This window comes from Papio anubis, chromosome 19 (assembly GCF_008728515.1).
Source record: "Papio anubis isolate 15944 chromosome 19, Panubis1.0, whole genome shotgun sequence".
Taxonomy (NCBI): Eukaryota; Metazoa; Chordata; class Mammalia; order Primates; family Cercopithecidae; genus Papio; species Papio anubis.
In genome coordinates this window covers 54,698,204-54,725,631 of record NC_044994.1, presented here as the reverse complement: position 1 = coordinate 54,725,631, position 27,428 = coordinate 54,698,204, and the positions used below count along the sequence as shown (strand labels likewise).

The window sequence follows — 27,428 nt, the reverse complement described above, 5'->3', positions numbered from 1 at the left end:
GTTTACATTTTGCCACCCCACCCACTTCATCTGCCCTTCCTCCGCTTGGGTAGTTCCTTTTATTATCCTGGGGGAGAGTTAATACAACTCTCATGCATGGTGAACTCATTCCTGTTCTCTTTTCCAAGGGGCATACTGCAGCTGTCAGTGCATACTTTACAGTGGGAAAACTTGGAGAAGGAAGGGGTTAGGAAAAAATCAGTTTCTGAGGAGTAAGTTGTCTTTGAACTAAGATATAAATGCCTAATTAAGCAAAGGGTGCTAAATCTTGAGTAATACTTTTATTTCATTAGAAAATAATTCATTTTTGAGTTAATATTATTACAGTGATCTGAGCTGAATATAAATTGAGAAAATCTGAGCATAGTTAAAACAATGAAATGTAATATTAATTAAAAATGTGAGGCTTGACTATAATTAGGGGAAATGTAGCCTCATGTTCAAGGTCACAAAGCAATAAATGCCGTAAATACTAGATTATTCAGGGCTTCTACAGTAACTTTTTTTGTTTTTGTTTTTGAGATGGAGTTTCACTCTTGTCACCTAGGCTGGAGTGCAATGGTGCAATCTCTGCTCACTGCAACCTCCGCCTCCCGAGTTCAAGCAATTCTCCTACCTCAGCCTCCTAAGTAGCTGGGATTACAGGCGCCTGCCACCACACCCGGCTAATTTTTGTATTTTTGGTAAAGATGGGAGTTTTACCATGTTGGCAAGGCTGGTCTCGAACTCCTGACATCAGGTGATCCACCTGCCTCAGCCTCCCAAAGTGCTGAGATTACAGGTGTGAGCCACCATGCCTGGCTCTACACTAACATTTTTTTGTGTCTCTTGTACTGACAAATGACCTGTTTTGTTTCATTGCAGCCTCTTCCTTGTTTGTGCCACTACTGAGTTCTCCAGCTGTCTTTCAGCGATTGTTCAGCATACTTCTTTCATTGATGTCAACCTACCTACTTCTAAGCACAGGGTATAAACTTTTTAACAATTTAATTTTATAGCAGCAAGTTTTAAATGATATATTGGTATTTTCTCTATTAGTGTTTAACTTCTGGAAATGAAAAATGTTTTCTAAATCTTGAGGGATACATTATAAATATTTACTTCTCAGTGAGAACTATATCTGACTTGATCTGTAATCTTCTGTTTCCTTTTTTTTTAATCAATTTCATAGTATTGCTTGCTGTCTTTGTGTTTCTCTTTTCTGAAGTTGCTAAAATATCACTTAACTATAATGTTAGAAAATTCTGATTGATTATGGAAGAATTTTAAGTCTCATTGACTTTTATTTTTTATTGCATTCCTTGTATCCATCTTAAATTATGCTTTGATTTGGCCATTCTTCTTTGAATATAGTACTTTTTAAATCTTACACATCTCACAATTCAAATATTCATTTGATTCAGAGAACCTTCAGAATATTTTCCCAAAACTTTTAAAGATTTTTGTTTAAGATTGAAATTTGCTTACCAAAACAAAACAAAAGAAAACAAAAAATCAGCAGCTTGACTTGGGGTGAATCCCAAAGCATTTTCTAGAACTCAGTGAAGACAGGGATGTACTCTGTCCGTTATCTTTGAAGAATTCTTTTCTTGTTTTTGAATTTTGTCCTTACTTAAATCTTTATGAGGATAAGAAATGTGCACATTATAACAAACTATGACTAGAAAAAACAGTGAATAAACACCACTCATAAACAGTTTGAATTTTAGCCCAAATACAGAATCTTGATTGAAGTTAGACTAAACCTAGGGATTCACCATTATGCTATGAGATTATTCACAGTTCAAATGATTTTGTAAAGCCATTTGGGGTCTAAGGCTCAGGTTCTCCCTTTTGGAAACTTAGTTGTCATAATTCAAAATTAGAGGTGTTCTCAAAGTCTTCCCACAGTAGACCCTAACACCCTAAGTGACCTAGACCTCAGGAGTTCTTGTAGTCTCATATAAGAGATGATCCAGTGGGGCCCTAAACCTTTTTTTCACCAAAGCTGTCTATCTCCTTTTGTTTCCCTTCCCCCTGCCTAACCAGATGTGGGCCACAGCTCTGAAGATGTGATACAAATGTCATGGAACTTTTTACCAGCTACCTAACAAGATTTTAGGAGAGGCTTTCTTTGAGATTTAGACCTTTGAAATAGAACTTTAAAATAAAACTGGAAATTTATGAGCATCTGTTATTCAAGAGTGATGAACATGAGAGCTTAAAATCTTTTACAGTTTCCCCCTTTATTAGTGAAATTTCAGGATAAATAATTTTATTAAATTAGAATCTATGAGAGTAAAAATGAATTTGGCTATGCACAAGTTTTTGATCTATATAAGAAAGCAGAAGTTAAAATAACTTCTATTCTAACCTACCGTTTCAGGGAGACTCATGAATTTTATTAAGAGATTACACCCAGAGGTTGATTTAAGGAAATAAATGTTTGAAAGTATCCAGAAATATGTACTAACTTCTGTACAGTCTCTTAATCAATAGGCCTTTCTCTTTTTTGAACTTTCAAATTCTAAAACAATAAACAGATTTAAAGGGATGTGTAGTTGATTAAAAAATGTAAACAAGTATAAAAATAGATCTGATTTGCTGGATTAGAAAAGGAGATCAAGAAACAAAGATAACTGAAGTTTAATTTTGAGTAAAAAAACTATTTCATAAGGTAGCATGATTAATCATGTAACTTACATAGTATTTTAAATTATCAATTTAATAGTCATAGGAGATGCCAAAACAAATTATCATAATAAGCATAATCAGAATCATAACTTAAGAAAATCTAAAAAGGGAAAATCTATACCTAAAATCAGAATAAGGCACTATATGACCTTATTAATGAATTCATTAAGAGATATATTATTCAACATCAGAAAGTGTATCTAGCTTTGCCAAAAAAAATTGAAAAGAGTATCTTGAAATAGCACAATTCAGTCATTTCAATCAGTACATTTTCTCAGTGTCAAATCAGTTTTGCAAAACATAGTCCACCTGTTATGATTCAGCCTTACCCATTTTGGATGACCTGGAGGGTTCTCTGTGTAAATTATTGAATATTCAGAATTACAGAATATTTAAAAGAAATATAGTTATATTATAATATAGAAATACAACAATAGTAATCCTACATTCTTACAATGCATTCTTGATTTAATGAATAAAGAAGATTCATTTTTAATCAGCACTTAATTATTTTATGCAAATGGAGCTATTGTAATACTTGAAAATAGCTTGTTCTCTTGGTTAGTGCTGGTTAAACATTTCCCTTTGAAATTTTCTTTGCATTATTCCTTTGCTTAGCAAACTATAATACAAAGCTGAATGCCTTGTCAGCCCTATTCAATTTGCACAGAGACCAAACCAGCAGATCCTAATTTAGTAAGTTTTCATTATGTTCTCCCTGAGCCTGTGATGACATTTCATTGATATTTCAGTTTATTAATGCAGATATACAGACTTTATACAAAATATTGATTGTCTTAAGAGATAAAGTCCCATAGGAAGATTATCTTTATCTGGTTTATTCATCTACATTTTACAAAAGAAAATGATCATAATGTATAGTTTTTTAAAAGGAAATAAATAAATTCTACTATTTGTAGAACTATGACATTTATGTTTTTAAATATTAGGAAACAATAACTTCATATATAACTGCAAATCTTTAAAAAAATTATGGTCCCCTTTTGTTCAGAGTATGTACCTTGATTCAATTAATCAACAGTTGTTTTTTCTTTCGTATATCCAGTGTCCAGAGTGCTCTGCAGACACACAGAGAGAACAGTTAGTGTAATACTGGTATACAATAGAGTTATAAGCTCCTATAAAATAAGAGCTGTATTTTACAGTGTTAGGCAATTACAAAATCAAACAATGAAGTTACTGTGAGTTAATGAAGTTGTGTGTTGTATGAAACGAAGACTGACTAGAGAAAGAGCTTGAATAGAAAAGCTGAGTTAGTGCCATCAAGGACATTGAACTGAACTTTAAAGAAAGGCCAGGGATACAAGCATTCTAAATATTTGTTTTTCAATTTTTAAAAAATCACTAGACATATAGAGTCATCACATTATGGAAAGTAGGGATAAGGGATAAAATCATGTATTAACTCTACTCTTATTAATGTTCTGGTATATTTCTTTCTGGTGTTACCCCCCCCATATTTGTCTTTTTAACATAAAATTAATTGCAGTACATGTTCTATTTTGGATCTTTTTTTCTAATTCACATTATTTCAGAAGCATTTTCTAGGTGGCTTATAGGCTTCCTAGCCACCATTTTAATAGATATTTAATATTTCATGATATGGATTTTATTTCAACTTTTTATTATTACACATAATATTTTGAGTTATGTTTTTATGCATAAGCTTTTTCATAGTCTGGATTATTTCCTTTGTTCACTTCTCATATAGTGTATGTGGGCCATTGGGTATGAACTTTCTTTTTTTAACTTGTAATTGTCTTAAGAACAGTGCCAATGTATAGTATCTACAACAAACTATATATGAGGAGTACTATTTCATCGTATCTGTAACAAATATGTAACAGTATTTGGTATTTCCATTTTTAAATAAGAATATCAAACGTTATATTAAGAGGTCAGATATGGCACTGCTTTGTACAGTTTTCTGTACTTGTTTTACTCATGCTATTTTCTCATGTGTGTAGTATCTGTTCATATCCCTGGGCCTTCTAAGTCTTATATATCAAGTGATTTGTGTATGTTTTCTGAAACCTGAATCTTTTCTTCTGCCCAGTTTTCAGTGTTATAATTTTATAATTTGTAATAGTGTTTAAAGTGTTTGGAATTTTTTTACTTTCTCGTCTTTAGGAAATAATGCCATATGCTGTAGAGTTTGGTAGTTGAAAGACTCAAAAAGGAAATAAGTCTTTGTTTTGTTTTGTAACTTCTGATTAGATAAATAACTCACTCAGCAAATATTTGTGAGCTGGGCCAGCAGTGGTGATGAGACAGACACAGACTTGGTTTTCAAAGATTTTATAAAGTAATAATAGATGCATACAGGTAAACATGTGATTAAGACGGTGTAAGTACTATAATAGAACATTTAGGGATTATGAAGGTGGAACATTTACCCCAGACAAAGCGGAAACTGTTTAGAAAAGGCTTCTATCACTGTGTTGTCTCATGAGCACTTCTCCTTTGTTTTTGTGTCCATTTTTACACTCCAGCCTGTAGGTGTACCACGCATTTAATCATTCCCCTGTGGACATGTAGGTTGTTTTCTGTTTCCCCCTTCTGTAACCAGTGTTACAATAGATATCTTTATAATGGAAATTGTAGCACATGTCTGATTATTTTCTCAGGGTAAACTTTTAGAAATGGCCTTATTGCATTATAGTATATGAATATTTTTGAGATTCTAATACATAGTATCAGATGGTCTTCCAGAAAGTGTATATTCCCATAGAGAGCATATGAGAGTTCCTTTTTCATTGCCCTCTTGTCAACACTGTTTTGTTTTTGAGACAGAATCTTCTCAAAGACGATTCTCCTGCCTCAGTCTCCTGAGTAGCTGGGATTACAGGCGCACACAACCACACCCGGCTAATTTTTTGTATTTTTAGTAGAGACAGGGTTTCACTATGCTGGCCAGACTGGTCTCGAACTCCTGACCTCGTGTTCTGCCTGCCCTGGCCTGCCAAAGTGCTGGGATTACAGGCATGAGCCACCATGCCCGGCCAACACTGTTGTTTTAATATTGGCAAATATGATATATCACCATTGTTTTAATTTCCATATGTTATCAATAAGGTCAATTTTCATGTTTGTGTTCTTGTTGTACCCATTTTTTTGAAAATTTAGAGTGTTCCTCTTCCTCTTCTATGTATGTTAATAATTTTACCTCAAGAATTATCTTTTTACCTTTGTCTTCATGCCTTCTTTCTCTTTTATGTGTATCTGTCATTTGCTTTATGAATGGCTTTTATATATTTCTATTATTTTAAACACATAATTATCTCAAGATTTCATGTCACTCAAAAAAGATGATGTTGGGGTTAAAATTTAAATATTGGTTTCCTACTTTCTTCTTCTGGAAAGCCTAGAAAATTTAAGTTTTGTAATATTGTGACTTAGAAGTATTATCAAATTATTTTAATTTTGAGAAAGACCTCAGTGTAAATTTGCATTTTTACTTATTTTACTGTTTTTTCTTTTTCATTTCTACCTTTCCCCACCTGTTAGGTATGAAGCTGTCTTTCCACTAGTATTGTCTTGTTTGATGTTTGTCTGGATAAACATAGAACAAGAAACTCTACAACAATCTGGTGTTTGCTGTAAACAAAAGGTAACTGGTGAAAGTCATTGTTGTTTTTATTTGAGACTATTAGTCTCTATCCTATAAGGAAGTTGCAATGTTATTTCAAAAATTCTTTCTCCTTAAAATTTTAGTGTTAAAAAGTTTTGGTTGTTTGGCATTAATTAAGTTAATAATTGGTAAGGAAGATTTTTTACTTATCACAGAAAAGCACAATTTTGTTGTTGTGTAGGTTGGGCTTTTCTTAGTGATTACTTGAGAATCATTGATTTTAAAAAATGTCAATATAAGTGAAGGAATAGAGAAAAGAATGCTTTTTACTTTTTTTTCATATTTCACATCCAATTTTTCCTTCCGTCAATTTATCTTAGAAGAATTTTTATGTTGTCACAAGTCAGTTTATGAATTTGATTATAAGGTGACATTTAAGTTTCTGTTGTTTTTCTCTTTCTGGTCATCTTAATCCAGATTGCTTATTCTGCTGCCGTAATGATTGTGGCCTCAGTCCAAATCTTAGATTGTTTATGCAACACATAATACTTTGAGTTGGCTAAAATCCAACCAATTTTTAAGGATACCTTTATCATGGTGGGCTATAGAATTAAATTGATGTTTCTTGTCTATATTTAGAGCTGATGGTAATTCTGAGAAATTGGTGATAGATTATTTACAATTTTACTAAGGTCACATAAAATGAATATTACAGAAAATACCTTCATAGTTGATCCATCCTTATCTGGCTCCAGTTGAGTTTGTAGATTGTTATTGATAATTCAGAATGATTAATTTCAATAAAGAAGAAACTTTGTTGAGGCATATTTAATAATTACTGGTTTTAAACTTTTAGTCCTTGAATATTAAGGTAATACACGAAAAGCAGTTTTGAGCAGATTCATGTAAATACTCAGAGATTACCCTTAATATTAAATATTTCATCAGGCTGAGGATTATTGTGTTACTTTTTAAATTATATGTTTTTAACTGAAAGCAAATGTATCTCTTTCTAGAAAAGAGTATTAAAACATCCCAAGAACTTACTAGAAAATTACATGGGAAGTAGGAGTGGGGAAAGTCTACCTTTAAATTCACCCATTAGTGTTCTATTTGTGGAAGGTGTTTAAGCAAGAGTGCACTCACCTTGTTGGATTGAGTGGCTTTCTGTTCTACCAAAGACGGGAATATGTTGCTTTTTTACAGAAAGAAAATTTCTCTGCAAATAGAATTAATAGAGGGACAAATAAACAAACGTTTAATTTTACCATGCCTTTTAATATGATACCATATCTAGGTTTAAGATGATCAGGACACTCTGAGAAATTAGTCTTTGAAAAGGGAAGAATTTATATAGTAATTTTAAAATGATGCATTTATATAAGATAAGAAAAAGCTCAATTCTCACTTTTATTACACATATAGCAACACTACAGCTGTATTCTATATATTATTTTACCTTTTGACAGATTTTATTAAGGTGTAATTAAACCCTAGGGAAAGATTTATTGTTTTTTATTTTTTTGTCAACACAGGGCATGTTTCTAGCCATTGTAACTTAGCCATTGTAAGTTTGCCTTCAAATATAGAAATAAGTCAACTGTTATTGTGCATTAATATTTTTCTTATTATCTCACAGCTTACCAGTATCCAGTTCTCTTATAATACTGATATAACTCAGTTTCGACAGCTGTATCTGGATGACATCCGTAGGGCCTTTTTCCTTGTATCCTTTGTTGAGACTTTGGTTTAAAGAGCTGCAACTCCCACTTAATGGAGTAAGAAGACATGGAAGGTGTTTCTGCCCATCACTTAATAGTGGTATTAAGTAGTTTAACCTCCCTGAACTATAGTTTTCTCATGTAATTCACATAAAAACATTTTTTGAACTATAGAAAAGTATAAAGAATGATACGTATGTATATATGTTCCTACTATTCAAGATATTAGCCATTAGTATTTTGTCACATATGTTTTTTTAAAAATGTGTTTTTAAGAAATTAAAACATTAGAGCTAAAGCTAAAGTCTTTCAACTCCCAACTTCAATCTAATTTCTCTCATCCTGGAAGAAAGCACAATTATGAGTTCATATCTTTTTATGTGCATTTTATTCTAAACTCATATTACATAACATCTGTCTCACAAAGGTTTTTGGATCACCTCAGAGGCAATGTTGTGAAAGTTGTTAATAGTAGAAGTTTGGAAGACAGTATGGCAGAGGAAAGTCTTAGTTTGGAAAGGCTCACTGACTAGCTGCAAGAAATCATAGGGATGTATTTCCTTTATTTTATTTTATTCAGCTTTATTGAAGTATAATTGACAAAAATTGTATATATTTAAAGTGTATATTTTGATGTTTTGATATATGTATACATTGTAAAATGATCACCACAATCAAGCTAATCATCATATCTATTGCCTCACATACTGTTTTTTCTTTCTGTTTTTGCAGTGAGAACACTTAAGATCAACTCTCTTAGCGTATTTCAAGTATACAGTACAATATTGCTGACTATAGTCACCATGCTGTACTTTTCATCTCTAGACCTTATTCATCTTGCACAACTGAAACTTCATACCCTTTCACCAACATTTCCCCTTTCCCCTTTCCTCTCAGCCCTCTCGGCAACCATCATTCTACTCTCTTTTTCTAAGTGTGACTATTTTACTTTTGCTAGCTGTAGGAGTTCCTTGTATGTTTTGGATACTAGCCCCTTATCAGATACATGGCTTGTAAGTATTGGAGGCATTTCCTTTGAGTTGTCCATGGTGCAGAGTCTAGACCTCTCAGATACAGAAAATACATATTCCATCCTCTCTGTCTCTCGCTTTCACTCTGTTTTGCTTTCTTTCTCTCTTTACAGGTTCTTTCCAATCAGCTAATACTAATAAAGCACTTTACCCATTGATCCTTGCATTTCCCTAAATTATAATTTCATCTTGTCCTTTCTGTTTAATTTTTTGAAAGAAAAATTTATAGTTGCTGCCATTATTTTCTCTCCATGTATATACCGTGTCCACAGACCTCTAACAATGCCTGACACATAGTAGTGCTCTATCAGTATTTGTCAGATGTCTCTGCCGAAGTTGTACTGTCAGTGGTCTGCAGGGGCTTCCTGATCCCTCAAATCTCTTCAGTTTACCTGACCACACTTTAACATTCAAGTCTATGTTTTCTCTTTCTTTTCCCTTCACATCCAGGACACACTACAAGTTTTCTTCTAAGATTTTTATATCATTTCTGTTCTTCTCTATAACTGCTTCCTTTGCCTGATCTTCAGTCATATTTTTTTCTCCATGCTCCACCATTAACCTTCTCTTACTGTGCCTGGTTTATGCCATATTTTCCTGTAACTTTGGTGGACACTTCTTTGCAAACAACTCTAAGATCTGTTTTTCCAAACTTGACCTCTCTCGTGACCTGAAGGACCACACGTCTAACATTCTGCTGGGCATCACCAAATATGTGTCCCAAACTGATTAACAACTGCCACTCCTCTTCAAAGTCACTCTCTCTGGCAGGCCTTATCTCATTTAATGGCATCACCATGCTCCCTGTCCGCAAGACGTCCAACTTGTTGTCATATTTAACTGCTCCTTGTCCACTTCTAAAGTCCCTGTGGCTCCCTTCACTCTTGATCTTCATTCCCACTGCATCAGTTCACACTTCCTTATCTCTGATATGGACTACCGAAATTGCTCCCTACTTGAATTTTCTGCCTCCAATTATTTGTCTCCCTTATCTGAATATCACACAGTTACTGGTGTTTCTTGATTATAACACCAGCCTAAAAGATTTTCTACTCTTCACTGTATCCACAATGAAGTTCAGGCTTTCTTTAAAAACAACAACAACAACAACAAAAAACGAAGTCTCACCCTGTCGCCAGGTTGGAGTGCAATGGCATGATCTCGGCTCACTGCAACCTCCGCCTCCCAGGTTCAAGTGATTCTCCTGCCTCAGCCTCCTGAGTAGCTGGGACTATAGGCATGCGCCACCATGCCCGGCTAATTTTTGTATTTTTAGTAGAGATGGGGTTTCACCATGTTGGCCAGGATGGTCTCAATCTCTTGACCTCGTGATCCACCTGCCTTGGCCTCCCTAAGTGCTGGGATTACAGGACAGGCGTGAGCCACCACTCCCAGCCAAGTTCAGGCTTTTTATTAACATGCCACTAATCTATATTTCTTGCTTCATCTTTCACCATATCCTTCAATAAAGTCTAAGTTCCTATCTATCAAACCTTTTTACTCTTTCTTGGCGGTGTCATTTTTTTCTCACTGTTCTTTACCTTAAAATGTCTCTCCTCTATTTCTGTCATCATATCTTAGTCACCATTGGAGTATTTTGAGACTATTTTGTTTATGTTTATATTCTTAGTGCCTATCTCTATCTCTGACATATACTAGACAATAAACATTGGTTGGTTAGATGATTGGTTGAATCACTGAATCCATGAATACATTTAAAGCTCAACTCACCAACTCAAATGCCTCTTTTTCACTGAAGATTGTCATGATTCATACTTCCTCTTCAGTGTTGCTTCACCATTTTTTGTGGGTATCTATAGTAATAAAAGAGCTAACACTTACCAAGCCCTTTCAGTGGGCTAGGCACCATTTTAAGTGCTTTGCTAGAAGTAAGTTCTTGGACACTAAGGTTGATATCAATGTTTATTGCTTTACTAATACAAATATAAGTTTAAGAAATGTCAAAAAGATGTTCAGTGTTTTTTCATGTGTCATTCTCTATTGAATTATTTTAAAACATGATATCTTGTTTCTTCCTGAGCCTTTCAAGCAGTCTAGCATGTGTTTAACATGTGGTGGGTTTACAGCAAGCATATATAGACTATAACCGTGTCTTTCAGCTGAAAATGTCTATGTTATACCCTAGATCCATGTTTTCCTTTTGAAAAAAATCACTAGCAGCCAACTACAGATATGGTCCACCTTGCTCATGTTAGGGAAGAGGAAAATAACCTTCCTAAGGTTACTAGGGACTGAGTGAGGATGACCTCTCAGGCCTCATTATTCTCAGTACACTCCCTCTTCAGTCTGGCTGTTTTAAAATGCATTGACAAGGAGATATAATGGAATGTTCACTGAAAACAATTCATGGTCAATATGCAAGTAAAAAAGCAAATTACTCTCAAGGTAAAATTAGCATATCTTTTCCAAATGAAAAGGAAATTTGTATGAAATCTGAGTTGTTTTGCCATTTCCTTGACTTCCTTTAGGTTTTCTTCTTAGTGACAGCATTTTTTGGAACTGGAAATATAGCTTCTATTAACAGGTAATTTTAAATGAAAATGGCATATGTATAACCAAAAAATAATGCAACCTGGGACTTCTATACCTTTTGTTCTGTACCTTACCTTTTTTTTTTTTTTTTTTTTTTTTTGAGACAAAGTCTCACTCTGTTGCCCAGACTGGAGTGCAGTGGTGTGATCTCGGCTCACTGCAGCCTCCGCCTCCCGGGTTCAAGCAATTCTTATGCCTCAGCCTCCCGAATAGCTAGGATTATAGGCGCCCACCACCATGCCTGGCTAATTTTTGTATTTTTAGTGGAGATGGGATTTCATCATGTTGGTCAGGCTGGTCTCAAACTGCTGACCTCAGGTGATCCACCCACCTCGGCCTCCCAAAGTGCTGAGATTACAGGCATGAGCCACGGCACCCAGCCTGTACCTTTCTTTTTATACTGAATGATATATTTTGGAGTTTGGTATGTATTGGCACATTCAGATCTACTGCGCTCATTTTAGTGGCTTCATAATATGATGTTTGCTTATGTTTTAGTAAGTAGATTTCAGAGAATTAGTTTAAACATCTTTTTAGAAGAACATTCTTTTAAACTTACAGAGTGAATTCTAAATCCTTTTTCCTTGTTATAATTCCCTAGCTTTGATCTTGCCTCTGTCTATTGCTTTCTGACTGTGTTCAGTCCTTTCATGATGGGAGCCCTGATGATGTGGAAGGTTAGTTTTCTTATTTTGTTATTTGTATTAAGCTTTTGATTAATTAAGATTATAAAGTCATTTCGACAGAGCTAAGTAGCAATGGAAAGAAGATATCCTTTCATAGTTGGCACTGCTAAATTGGAGGTGAGACCCTCTATCCCTTACTCCAAACCACAGTTAATCTTTTTGCTTTACTCATAAGTGCATTGGACTTCAAAAGAGTAGGGATTCAACTGTTAATTTGAGAGGATCTTATCAGATGTGATTAAAGCCTGTGGGAAGCTATGGATCAAACTGCCGTGCTGCTAAAGAGTATAAGGTTCCCTGAACCCATGTTCTCTACCTATGAGATTGCCAACATAATCTTTTCTCATAATCCATGTACCTAGAATTGATCGAGTCATTCAACAAATGTCATTTTCTGCTATATTCAGTGATGTGCTAGATACTAGCTGGGTGCTGACAATACAAAGATAATGACAATTTTCAGCTTTCCAGGGGTTCAGATTCTTCATTATAATGTAATTCTTGTTCTTCTTCTCTAAGGTAATTATGCTTGTTTTATTCCCTTTACCATAATGCCTGACACATTTTATTTAGTATATATTTGTTTAAATAAACTAAGCTGATACTTGCCTAAAATCCGATTACCTAATGTTCAGATTTATAAATAAAAATGATTAAAGGTGTCATCTTAATAGGATTAATGTCTACTTTTTGTTACTACACTAATACAAATGGAAGTTTAAGAAATGTTAAAAAGATGTTCATTTTCTCATGTCCTGTTTTCTACTGAGTTATTTTAAAACATGTTGCTATTTCCTTAATTTTCATTCACATTTTTAAAATGGTGACTTTTTTCCCGAATTTATTAAAGACCATGGACCTTTAATTAAAAACAAGAAAGGAAGGAAGGAAGGAAGGAAGAAAAGAAGGAAGGAAGGAAGGAAGGAAGGAAGGAAGGAAGGAAGGAAGGAAGGAAGGGAGGGAGAGAAAAACAAAGCTCATATTAAAATGCTGGGTTCTTAGTCTCTAGCACAAAGCAGTAAGCTTTAATGACATAATACACTTGATGACTTTTGTTGACTGATGTGTCTAGAAGTGAGGGCCCTGCTGAATTCTATTTTATCCATATGTCCTTCACTTGAAAAATAACTTTATGCAGTCTTGAACATCATTTATTTTCCATATCTCCCCCTTTTTTGAAACATCAAGTTATATATTTTTTCAAAATTGATAATTGGAAAGCAATACCTCAAGATATTAACAGTATTCGCTCTGGATTATGGATTTTCAACCAGCATAAATTTTGCTATGGCTTTATTTCAAATGTTTTATAATTTTTTTTCAAATTTGTTATAATGAGTGTGAATTTTATAATCATAAATAAATGTATTTTTTTAAAAAAACAAAAAGCAATGATTGAGAAGCTGAATCATGTTTATGATGTTATAGTTTTAAATAACCAGATGGGTTTAAGGATCTGTGAATCAAATTATCAGGTTATATAATTTATTTGATTTGGGCATTCTGTGTTTTTCACACCCTCTTGGAATCTTTTGAACCTTGTTGTTAATTATTAGAATACACTAAATGGAACAAAATTTGTAATAGGCTTTTATTTGGAATATGTATTGATGTTTGCTGTCTTTTACATTGTATAGCTTATTAATGTAGGTTTTTAAGTCAGTTTCATCACTGTTCTATGTGCCATTGGTATCATGCTTTTATTTCAGTGTTTGCTTTTCACTAGTATATATAAAAGTTACTTGAGAAATTGAAAATATTTCTGTAAGCAGAAATAGTAGTTTTTTCAAAAAGTGTCTCAAATGCTTCAGTTATTCATGGCATCATTTATTGTTCTTTTATAGATTTTAATCCCCTTTGTTCTTGTTATGTGTGCTTTCGAAGCGGTTCAGTTGACTACTCAGTTATCGTCAAAAAGGTAAGATGAATTCGTTTAAGAAACATTTGATTTGCCTATTTTTAGGAGATGAGAGTAAACATTTGAAGACATTTCATGTGATTGCTATTAAGACACTGTAACGTAGATTGTTTATTACACAAATGAGAAAATGTTCACCTGTTTAGTCAGTGTTGCAACTCATTAGAGGAAATTAGTTGATTAGGGCCTCTAGCAGACAAGCTTGCTTTCTCAGCAATAAAATGTTATTAGAATATTATTCAAGCTAGTGAAGAACCTCCCTAGAAAACAGTAAAACATAAATGTTAAATTATTGTAGTTAATTACTTATTGTAACTGTGCCTACAAAAAGCAAAAGATACTCTAACTTATTTTGGTTTATTTCTTAAATATGTTATTAGATAAATGTGTGAACATTATTTCATTTTCCATGACTTAAAATTAACTTTTCTAAGTGTCAAAAATATACTTAGTTTCTCAGTTATGATTTCTACACATCTGACAAATGGAGTGGGAAGTATTCTTTCTGAGTTTTGAGGAATTTCTGGAGCAGTCCGTCTTAAGCAATCAAGACTGTGGAAGAAAAGCTGTCAACTCAACTATTTGCTTTTTTTAACCAATAAAATTGCCTTATCAGCACAGGGACTCTGGAAAATACTTGATATAAATATGAAGCTTAGCAGTTTTGTTATTCTTGAATCAAACTAGCATACTCAATGCTGAAAGAAATAACTAATATTAGCATAAATTTGCATGTTTTTCTTGATGAGTATAAGCTAGAACTGGGTTTAGCATAGTATTATGCATATGCCATAAAGAAAAAAGTTTTTCTTCCACTGCTTAAGAATACTAGAAATCTCATTTCTAGTTTTAGTATATTTTTGCAGGATATTTACATGAATTTAATATTGAGAGTATTTATGCCTTGTCAATATCACATAAGAGATATTTACTTAGATGCAATAAAAACTGGTGAATGACATGTACTTTCCTGCATCTTTGTTGGTGGATAAGATTTTTAGAAGGGATTTTAATTAAGGTTTAAATAAGAAGAGCTGGGGACATGTGGAATAAGAAATAGAAGGCACACCAAAGCGTATGTGCGTATGTATTCTTATATTTGTACGTGTGTATAGTAATGCTATCTAGAAACTAGTACAATGAAAAACAAAACACAGCAGGAGAGAACTGAGGCAAAGGTGGCTCAAAAAGGTCTCTTTTGACCTTCAAACTCAGAAGTCACTGACATTTCTTCCTGGATATCACACTGACTCATCAAATTTAATGTCACACATTGATCCCAGCGATGCCTTTTCTTCCTATTGAAAATTAGCTTCTCATCCTGTTTTCTTTATTTAATCCATCACACAAGCTGAAGTCCAGCCACCCTCACTGCCGTAGCACTTACCAAATAATCACTGATAACATCTCTCCTTTCTGTTGACCTTTTTACAGTCTTTTTATTTATGTTGCTAATCATTTTCTTACAACTGTTGGAAGCCTACGGTTAAGATGGGGGTGGAGATATATACTAATGACTTATTTATTTATTATATCTATAATGCCAAGGACAAGTTCAATATAACAAACCAGTGAAATGATTCTTCTTCTCTTCAGACTCACTCCTTAAAATGTGTATGGAACAAAAGTGAAGTAGAAAAGTTGTATTAACATTTTTTTGCATGACTTAAAATTTACTTTTCTAATTATTAATAATTTATCTAGTGTCTCAGTCTTAATAATTGGGTTCATCAACAAAACCTTGTAAATTTTGGGTAGAGACCACAAAAAGGTAGTAGCTGTGCATGAAGATTACCTGATAGCTTATCCATTAAGAATGCTTATGGATGTAAGCAATGAAAATCTAACAGTAGCTAAGAGAAATAGAGATTTATGTCCTCATATCACATGGAGTCTGGAGCTTGGCAGCCCACAACTCTGTGATGCCATCAGCAACCCTGCTTTTCTGTATTCCTAAGAATGGAAGATTCTTAGATTGTTGCTTTTACCCTCGTGTTTTTCTCATCATGCCTCCATCTGCCATCATATCTCATCTGCCATCCAGACAGGAACAAGGGAAAAGGACTAATGAGGAAAAAGGCAAGGAGATAGGTCAGCTGATTCTCCTTTTCTGTCAGGGTAGCAGTGTCTTTCCCAAAGGCCCCATGTAGCAGATTTCTGACTGTGTCTCTATGACCAGAACTCTGTCTGGCCCACATTCATTGTAAACTGGAAGGGGGTTAGGGAAAAGGGAGGTGTGGGGGTGTGAAACAACCTGCCAAAAGTGTCACAGTTGTGGCCAGTTCATTTCACAGTTTGAGATGACATGGACCACGAAGACCTTTGTCACCTTCAGAATGCAGCAAAGCATGAGAGAAATTAGAAGCCCACTGAGAAAGAGAAACAAGTTTTAGTATTACAGAAGTATTCAACAACCAACCATATAAGATCTGAAAGGGATGATTTTTCAGTTCTGTGTTTGATTAAATACTCAACTGTACAAGAGCCATGGCTACCCGGGAGGGATTGGGGGAAAAAAAAACAACTTGGAAATAGCAGTTGTCAACAATGTGATCTAGCAGCCAAAAAGCTAGTTTTCTCATGCCCTGTATTAATTGAAGTGAAAATAATTTTACTCCAATTTTGAATATATCATTTTGTTCTAATGGGTGTTTTTATCTCCAAAATGTTATGCTCGCATATTTAGGAATCTAGATTTGAATCAGAATTATTATAATATTGAATAACTTTTATTGGGAAAGTGTTTTCCTATGGGCACTCTATTAAATCAGCTTAATTTTTAAATCAATATGAAGTAGAAGTAAATTACTTTTAAGTATTTCTATTTTGATTTTTAATTTATTAAAATTATTTTTATTAATTTTCAGAAAAATTTTGGGTTGTTTTTGTTTATTTTAAAGTCTATGGATTTCAGCTCCTCCCAGTGTTTTTTTTTTTTTCCTTCTATAGTTATCATATCTATCAGGTCTCATTCACCTAGATTAGATATTACAGATCTGATTATTGTTAAGATTTGCTTCTTCCATCATTATTTTGTTAGTTACAGATTTTATTCTGTGTGGTTTTAGCCTTCTACAATGTTATTTGGTGTTGTTTCTACCAGGTCTAATTTTTCCTGGATCAGATTTTTTGTGTTCTATGAAATCAAAAGGAAAAGGTTCTTAAGTCAGTCTTAAATCTAAAGCAAATTTCACAATGTGTAGCATTAGCCATTTTCAGTTTTAGTTTATGCTAATTACTCCTACTATTCATTCAGCATATAGGATTTGAGTTTGTATAATATACCGGGCACTGTACTAGCCGCTGGTGTTACATTTGGTGAACAGAGCTTACTGTCTACCTGGGGAGACAAAGAAAATAAAATGCTTGTCATAACAAAATTTTAAGTAGTGTTAAATGTCAGGGGAAAAAATGAAGTGGTCCAGGGAGACCTCTCTAAGGAGAAGCAATTTATGCAAAAACCTGAACATAGTCTTTACTCACATAGTTTCATGGTTCACTCAGGTGGAAGGAGTGAAACGTACAAAGGGCATGAGTTGAAGACATGCTTGGTGTATTTAGAGAACAGCAAGAAAGGTAGCCTTAAGCAGACTGCGCTAGCAGAAGAATTGTAGGAAATAAAGTTGAAGAGGTTGGCAGGGGCAGAACATAAGGGGCCACTTAGGCCACAGATAGGACTTCAGTATTATTCAGTTGTGGCAAGAAGCCTGTGGTAGGTTTTGAAGGCTGTTCTGTCTGTTGCATGGATAATAACTTTAGGAGGACAAGAATAAGAGCAGGGAGATCAGTTAAGGGTCTTGCAAGTGAACAATCACAGTGGCTCGATGGGGACGATAAGTAATATTTATTATCAATTGGATAAAAACTCAATAGCAGGTATTTATTTCTTGAATAAAAATGTGTTTATGAGGAAACTCATAGGATCTAGGTACACAGTAGCTTCAAAACATCTTGGAGATCAAATAATACCATATAACTAACCTGCCTTTAATAAAATTATTGTATTCACAGCAAGGGAATGATAACCCTATCCTTCTTAAAATTAGATCACCTTGAATATTGAATAGTGTGTTACATTTATGCCTTCGCATTTGGGCAGCATATGAATAAACAAGGGAACCGGGGACACATTCACAGGAACGTGATGAAGATGCTGAAGGCCTCTGAGAGTCAGTGGAGCCATGGGGAGGCAGTGTGCGTAATGGTTTGGAGCACGGGCTCTGCGGCCAGACTTGCTTTATAAGTCTATGACTTACCGTTACTAGCTGTGTGACCCTGAGCGGGCTCACTTCTGGGTTCTTCAGTTTCCACAAAATGGTTCAAGAATATGAAGATTGGCTCTGGAAAATCTTTTTCCTTCTTTTTAATTAAGACTTAGTTCAGGGATCTTATTCTCTGTTAAACTTTTTTTACCCAACTGCTCCACTCTCCAGAATCCTTCCACCCTCAAATTTCTGGCTCAGTTAGGTAACTCAGACTGTGGCTGATAAAATTGTTTCTTTCTTTTGTGTTTCACACCCAGTTAGAGGCTGATTTGTGTCCCCTAAAATTCTTATGTTGAAGTCCTGACCCCCAAGTACCTCAGAATATGACTGAATTTGGAGACAGGGCCTTTCAATAGATAACTAGGGTAAAATGAGGTGATATGAGTGGGTCCTAGTCCAATATGACTGATGTCTTTATAAGAGGAAAAGATTAAGACACAGTCAAACACAGAAGAGATGACATGTGAACCTAAGGGAGAATATGGCCATTTACAAGCTAAGGAAAGAGACCTCAAATAAAACCGACCCTGCTCACACACTGATCGTGGACTTCCAGCCTCCAGAACTATGAGGAAATTTATATTGTTTAAGCCACTCAATTTGTGGTACTTTGTTATGGCAACTCTAGCTAATACACACCTTGTGAACTCCATAAGGGGAGAGATTATATCTTTAATTTCATTTAAAGCTTTTGTTTAAGGAATGAGAATGAAACCAATATTTACTAGGCAAATACCATATGTCAGGCACTGTATTAGGTACTTTCCACATATTACCTGACTTAATTTTTCCAATGATACTAGGAAATATAGATATTATTACGACCATTTTATAGATAAGGAAACTGAGGCTGAGAAGACAATAAATAACTTAATCAGATGTGTCTTAATTTCACAAGTATCCCAGAACATCATCTGTGTCACACAGTAATATAATTTTCTTTAGAAAAATAAAAATAATATTTCTAAAAAATCAAAACTTTTTGAAAAAGGTATGTAAAGGTTTTTTAAAGGTCTTTTTGTTCATTTGTTTGTTTGTTTTGTTTTCTTGGGGTTTTATTTTGAGGCAGAGTCTCACTGTGTCACCCAGGCTGGAATGCAGTGGTGTGACCTCATTGCAACCTCCACCTCCCAGATTCAATCGATTCTCGTGCCTCAACCTCTGTAGTAGCTAGGCTTACAGGCATGTGCCACCATGCCTGGCTAGTTTTTCTATTTTTAGTAGAGCCGGGGTTTCACCATGTTGGCCAGACTGGTCTTGAACTCCTGGCCTCAAGCGATCCTCCCACCTCAGCCTCCCAAAGTGCTGGGATTACAGGCGTGAGCCACCACACTTATTCTAAAGGTCTTTTGAATTGTATTTATTATTTTTCTATTCCAGAAGAACTGGGTCCATAGGGTAGAATTATTGTTGTGCTTTGAATCACAGAAGAAAGAACTCTGCAGTAATTGGAGCTGTGAAAATGGAGTGGATTCTGTTGCTGCAACCACTAAAACTAGTGCTAGACAATGCCTTTATTGGGATTGATACTTTGGGAATTCATGCTTTAAGTAGAAGGTTGTACTGGATGACCATTGCATTCTCTACAAACTCTTAATCAGATTAACACACTTTATTATGTGTCTGAATGAAATTATACTTCAGTAAGATATCATCGGTCTGACTTGTGGTATATATCTGCATATGTGAACTATTGAGTTACATGTCTTTATTTCAAACCAATGGTTAGAAAAACAATTATTTCTTAAAAACAAGTCACAAATCTCTACCAAAACCTCACACTTTATTCAAAAATTAACTCAAAGTGGACCACAGATTTAAACTTCTAGGAAAAAAATAGAGCAAATCCTTGGGATTTGGGTTAGGCAAAGAGTTAGGCTTGACATCAAAATTGTAACCCATAAAAGGAAAAAGTGATAAACTGGACTTCTTCAGAATTATAAGTTTTTGCTCTGTGAAAGACCCTGCTAAGAGTGTGAGAACATAGGCTACATACTGGGAGAAAATATTTACAAACCAGGTATCTGAAAAAAGACTAGTATCTAGAATATATAAAGAATGCACAAAACTAAACAGTAAAAAAAATTTAATTAGAAAGTGAGCAAAACACCTGAAGAAGATATACAGATGGCAAATAAGCCAATGAAAAGTTGTTCAGCATGATTAGCCATTAAAGGAATGCATATAAAAACCACAGTGGGTCGGGCATGGTGGCTCACGCCTGTAATCCCAGCACTTTAGGAGGCCGAGGCGGGTGGATACGAGGTCAGGAGTACGAGACCAGCCTGACCAATATGGTGTAACCCCATCTCTACTAAAAATACAAAAATTATCCGGGCGTGGTGGCGTGTGCCTGTAGTCCCAGGTACTCGGGAGCCTGAGGCAGGAAAATCGCTTGAACCCGGGAGGCGGAGGTTGCAGTGAGCCGAGATTACACCACTGCACTCCAGCCTGGGCAACAGAGCAAGACTCCATCTCAAAAAAGAATTAAAAAAAAAAAAAGAAATATCATTATACACATATCAGAACAGTTTATCAGAACAGTTAAAAACAAATAGTGGCATCACCAAATGCTGTTGAGGATGTAAGGAAATTGCTCTCATGCATTGCTAGTGGAAATGTAACATGGTACAAACCGCTCTGAAAAGAGTTTTACAGTTTCTTATGAAACTAAACATACTACTGTTGTATGACCTAGCAATTGCACTCTTGATGTATTTTCCTAGAAAAATGAAAGGTTTACACAAAAAATTAGACACAAATGTTTTTAACAGCTTTATTTGTAAGAGCCGCAAACTGTAACAATAGCCACAAGTAGAGATAAGCCTTGATGTCCTTTGGTGCTTGAATGGTTAAGTAAACCATTGTATATCCATATGATGGAGTACTATTCAGCCATAAAAGTAAATGACCCATTGATACACACAGCACCTTGGATGATTCTTGAGAAAATTATGCTGAGTGGGAAAAGCCAATCCCCGAAGGTTACAAAAGGTAAGAGAGTGTTATATAAATTGTTTAACTTGTTATGTATGTTATTCTACTCATAAAACACTCTTAAAATGACAAAATTATAGAAATGGAGAACAGATTAGTGGCTCTCAGAAGTGAGGGATTAGGCAGAGGGATGGTGAGGGGAGGACACATGTGGCTCTAAAAGGGCATCATGAGAGATCTTTGTGATGATGGGAACACTCCTTATCTGGACAGTATCAGTGTCAATGTCCTGCTTGGGATATTATAGCATGGTTTTACAAGATCTTCCCACTGGGGGAAACTGGGTAAAGGGTACAGAGGATCCCTCTGTATTATTTCTTGAAATTGCATATTAGTTAACAATTATCTCAAAAGTTTAGTTTTGAAAATCATAATGTATGTCCCTTTCATTTTACTGAAATAAATATTCAGAGCACTTAATAACACATTTTACAGTCCAGCTCATCTCTATGGGGTGGTCACCTGTGATAATATGAAAAGAACCTTTGAAAGTTGTATCTTCAGAAGCAAAAGTACCAACAATATTAGGTTATTTGCCTAGTCTCACTTGGATTTTAATGAGCTTGAAAAATACACCTGTTGTACTATATGTAATTTTTCCTTCTTTTTTTTTCCAGCCTTTTTCTCATTGTTCTCGTCATATCAGACATTATGGCTTTGGTAAGGCATTACTGGGTAGTCCATATAAATTAGATTAAGAGTCCTGGGTTAATTTAATAAAGAGAAATATGAATGCATTTCGGTACATGAAATCTTTAGATATTGAGTTGTAAGTGCTGGAATAATTTACACATATAAATTATGTTGTTTTATATTAGTTATTATACAGGATGTGTGCTCTTCTTCAGGTGTCAAAAGTCTTACTACTTGATTTATTCGAATCTGTCATACCTTGTCTTCCATGTTGCTTTGTATCTGAAATGAAACTTCCAAAGGAAATTAACAGAAAAACCTAACTTTAAATTTAGATAATACATCATTTTTCTATTGAAATGTTGATTTTTAACCCTTCTCTCAGATTAAAAATGAAAGGAAAAGGGAGAGGGAAGGAAGGAAGGAAAAAGGAAATGCAGCTTTTCTATTGGGAAGGTGTTAATCAAGATGTGGCTGCAATAAATGAGTTCTGATGCAGGTAGGTAGGCCTCTCTTATTAACAAAAAGAGGAACCTATTTTATGTCTACAAGTCTAGGGAGTTCCCAAGACCACCCTCAGCTTTAGTAATTCACTAGAATTCACAGAACTCACTGAATGCTGTTATATTCAGTTACAGTTTATTCCAGGCCACAGGGCAGAGTCCAGGACACCAGATTCTGAGTTTCTGTTTCTCCCTGTGGAATCAGGACAGCATTAGCTTCCCGCTATTGATGTGTGACAGTACACATGGAGTATTGCCAGCGAGGCTTACCTAAGCTTTGTTGTCCAGACTTTTTAGTGGGGTTTGATCACATACTGCCTACCTGGCTGATCTTTAATCCCTTCTGGGGATACAGCTGGTAATATGGCCCAAAGCCCTCATCATACATCACATTGTTAGACTGTCCAGCGGCCAAGACCTCAGGCAGATCCTTCTATAAGGCATGACATTCCATGACATTCCAAGGGCCTAGAAATCGCCACCCAGTAGCTGAGAACAAACACCAGCGATCTTTTTGGGTAAGATTAATTCATCACCGTATAACATCCCATGCCAGAAGTAACTAGGAATACCAATAAGGGTAGCTTCTCAAATCAGATTCCTAGACACTCGGTTTAGATGAGGGTATTTTTGTGTGGTATTGAACTGTTTATTCATTGTATTTCTGAAACTGATCACACATTATGTGAAAACAAATCAGTTTTCAGTTTTGTGCAAAGTGACAGACATGTTAATAGAAGAGGGTTGAAATTCTGATTAATTTTATATAAAAAAGATTGCCTAAATTAACTTGAATAGTCATTTGTGATATAGCTTCTGCCCATTTGATTGGCATCTTCTCTTACCTCTCCATCCTTGTTGTCTCTACACCATCCTCACTTTGACACTACCAAGCTCTCTATGGACCCTTGATGTGTATACAGGCTATTCCCTCTGCCAGAAACTTCTTTCTCTCCAAACCTCCTTTCATCTGACTCCTACTTTTTACTTAGATTTCACCTTCCATTGGGAAGCCTTCCCTTCCATCCTAATCAGGGTATGAACCCCTTCCTCTGTTTCTATAATTGCCTGTATTTTCCAACACTCCCTCTGTCCCCCGCTTACACACACACTCACACATACACGCGCGCGCACACACACACACACACCCGATAATTTGACTGAATTCTTTAGTAGAGCTTATGCCTTGTAAGGAGGAGTTTACCTCCAGCACCTAAGACAGTGATTGGCACACAGTAGGTAGTCAGTACAGTAAATATTTGTTGATAGATGGATGACATGACATCTTTCCACTGACATCTTTAGTATTATCTAGTTTTTTTTTTTTTAATTGATGTTGGCTTGTTCTTTATTTCTAGTTATTCAGAAATGTCACTTTTGTGTTCATTTGATTGATAATTCTATTTCTGGATTTTAGACTACTACTAATTCTAATACAAGCAAAAGTTTCAGTAAATGAGATATTCTTGTTGACTACAGTCAGCTAGTGATTGTTAGAGTCAGAAATCTGAAACATACAGTCCTAAAATAACTTTGTTTTTAGACTGAATCTAAATAGGTTTGTTTTTAATTGAGCCTTTTTTTTTCTTACAGCATTTTTTCTTCTTGGTCAAGGATTATGGCAGCTGGCTTGATATTGGGACAAGGTATAGTATATATGGTCATGCATTGCTTAACAACAGGGATAAGTTCTGAGAAATGCAATTTCTTCTCTGTGCAAACATCACAGAGTATATTCACATAAACCTAGATGGTGTAGCCTACTCCACACCTAGGATATGGTATAGCCTATTGCTCCTAGACTATAAACCTGTACAGCATGTTATTATACTGAATACTGTAGGCAATTGTAACCCAATGGTAAGTATTTATGTGTCTACACATAGAAAAGGTATAGTAAAAAATTCAGTGTAGAACATTTTTTACTGGTACAGCTATCTAGGACACTTACCATGAATGGAGCTTGCAGGACTGGAAGTTGTTCTGGGTGAGTCAGTGAGTTATTACCGTAACCTTTTTTACTTTATAAGGTTTTTAACTTTTTGACTTTATAATAACACTTAGCTTAAACACACAAACACATTATATAGCTATACAAAAACCTTTTCTTTCTTTATATCCTCATTCTCTAAGCTCTTTTCTATTTTAACATTAATATTTTAATTTAATATTTTAAAATTACTTTTTGTTTTTACTTTTTAAACTTTTTTGTTAAAAACTAAGATACACACACACATTCACCTAGACCTACAGAGGGTCAGGATTTTTATCTCCACATCTTGTCCCACTGGAAGGTGTTCACAGGCAATAACATGCATGGAACTGTCATCTCTGATAACAGTGCTTTCTAGAATACCTCCTGAAGGACCTGCCTGAGGCTCTTTTACAGTTAAATTTATATATATATATGGAAAAGGAGTACAGTCTAAAAAGCCATGAAAAATATGGTATAGTAAATGTAGATACTAGTAACAGTTGTTTATTGTCATTATCAGATATTATGTGCTGTACATAATTGTATGTGCTAGACTTTTATAGGACTGGCAGTGCAGTAGGTTTGTTTACACTGGCATCACCACAAACAAGTAAGAGTAATGCTTTGTGCTGCAAAGACACCGCGCTATTACGAGGTCTGTTATAATCTTATGGGAACACTGTGTACATGCAGGCTATTGTTGACTAAAACATCGTTATGTGGCGCATGACTACACTAACGTAGAAGTTCTTAATAATGTAGTGAAAAAAATTAAAACTTAGTATCTTAATATAGAAGGTGCCAATATGATTTTGAGGTAAGTGCAGCAAGTAGCCATTATTTTAAGCCTCTGGAAATGAGACGTCTCTCCAATTCTTGGCATTAGCACATCAGCAAATGTTTACATGGAGTGCTGTGGGGAGGATGATAGATGTTAAGTCTAGAGAGAACTAAAGGGCAACAGAAGATGCAAGATAAACTGCTTGAATCCATGGTTTCAAAGCTGATCATTCCAGTGTCCTTGTGTGTTTCCTTAATCTCTCATCTCTGTTTAGAAAAATGAGGCTGTTCTAGTTGCAGTATGAATTTTATATGGTAGTTTAAATTTCATGTGATCATTATCTGTCTCCTAGAATCTTTAATATGGTAACCTTTTAATATGTGATAACTATTTAAAGTGTAAATAGTATAAAGTATAAAGGCCAGGGACAATGGCCCACACTTGTAATCCCAGCACTTTGGGAGGCCGAGGTGGGAGGATTGCTTGAGCCCAGGAGTTTGAGACCAGCTTGGGAAAACATAGTGAGACCGTGTTTCTACAAAAAGCAAAAAAAAAAAAAAAAAAAAAAAAAATGACCCAGGTGCAGTGGCCCATGCCTGTAGTCTCAGCTACTCAGGAGGCTAAGGCAGAAAAAGTGCTTGAGCCTGGGAGGTCAGGGCTACGGTGAGCCATGACTGGGCCACTGCACTCCAGCCTGGGCCACAGAGTAAGATCCATCTCAAAAAAAAAAAAATTAATTAGTTAATTAAAAATAAAGTATAATCTGAACAAAAAGTCAGTTTCCTTTTTATTGTGATTTAAATTTCAATGATTGCCATAATCTGTTAAATTTCTTTTCTTTGAGAGGAAGAAAGCAAAATTGATTCTTTTGTCTTTTCTTCTCCAAATGCATTCTGAGACAGAATACATTTTTGTATACTGATTTTATTTCATTTAGTCAATATTCATTCATCACTTTGTGTTGCCAAAAATTGTATGGGTTTGCGGGAGACACCATGTGTTAAACATCCTCTTCCCTCTGTTGATACCTCTTAGGCAGCTCCTGGCATGTACTGCCTGGTTATTTATATACATATCTGCCTCTCCCAATAGACTGTGGATTCCCTCGGATCCAGAATTGGATTCGAATCTCTTACATGCCATACGTGCTTGGCATGTAAAAGGTACTCCATAGATAATTGATTTTGTTTTCATTTGTCTCTTAAACTTGAAAGTTAGGGAAAGTTTAGAGATCCCCTTCCGCTTCCCTCCCCAGCCCTCTCAACCCAAAGTGCCCAGGCAGATAGTGGCCAGAGCATGGGCTTTAGACCAGAGCGCCTGGGTTTGAATCTCATTTCTGCCACTTTTGAGCTGTGAAACCTTTGCTAAGTGACTTAATCTCCCTAAGCCCCCCATTTCTCTTGTAGCCATTTTGAATGAATTAATTTATATAAAGCATTTAAGTATTTAGCGTAGTGCCTGGCATCTAGTAAACTTCAGTGAATGTCAGCAATTGTTATTGTTGTCATTCTGTAATTCTGCTTTTTTGTCCTTTACAGTGCTTCTTACATTTGGCATACCTCTCTTTACTCTACCATTTGATTATTTTCATTTTAGAAATAGGTCAGAATTTTGCTTCAAAAATATTCTGGTAAAATACAGTATTTTGTGTATGAGACTTTTTCTTTTATTTTTAACTGTGGTAAACTACGCATAATGAAATTTACCATCATAACAGCTTTTCAGTGTACAGTTCAATGGTATTAAGTATGCATTCACATGGTTGTGCAACTATTACCACACACCGTCTGTCTCCAGAACTCTTTCCATCTTGAAAAGCAAACTCTGAATGCATTAATCAGTCACATCCCATTCTCCCTCTCATCAGCCCCTGGCGACCACCGTTCTACCTTTCTTTCTATGAATTTGATGACTCTGGGTACCTCATGTAAATGACTTCATACAGTATTTGTCTTTCTTGCAACTGACTTATTTCACTTGGTGTAATATCATTAAAGTTCATTTATATTGTAGCACGTGTCAGAATTTCTTTCCTTTTAAAGGCCGAATGCTATTTCATTGTATGTGTATATGCATATGCCATATTGTTCACCTGTTCAT

The 27,428-nt window shown here is 35.1% G+C and overlaps 1 protein-coding gene across 11 annotated transcripts in view; it reads left to right on the top strand.

Annotated features, from left to right (window-relative positions):
* The window catches only part of PIGN (phosphatidylinositol glycan anchor biosynthesis class N), a 138,027-nt gene that overhangs the window by 89,342 nt on the left and 21,257 nt on the right, over positions 1-27,428 (top strand). For 10 of the 11 annotated variants that reach the window (XM_003914445.5, XM_017951820.3, XM_021930195.2 and 7 more), the window contains 8 exons: positions 865-967; positions 6,202-6,304; positions 7,905-7,991; positions 11,507-11,562; positions 12,172-12,247; positions 14,101-14,174; positions 22,054-22,096; positions 24,166-24,218. In XM_003914445.5, the coding sequence (XP_003914494.4) occupies positions 865-967; positions 6,202-6,304; positions 7,905-7,991; positions 11,507-11,562; positions 12,172-12,247; positions 14,101-14,174; positions 22,054-22,096; positions 24,166-24,218 (595 nt within the window). The other variant, XM_017951823.3, reaches the window with a different exon arrangement.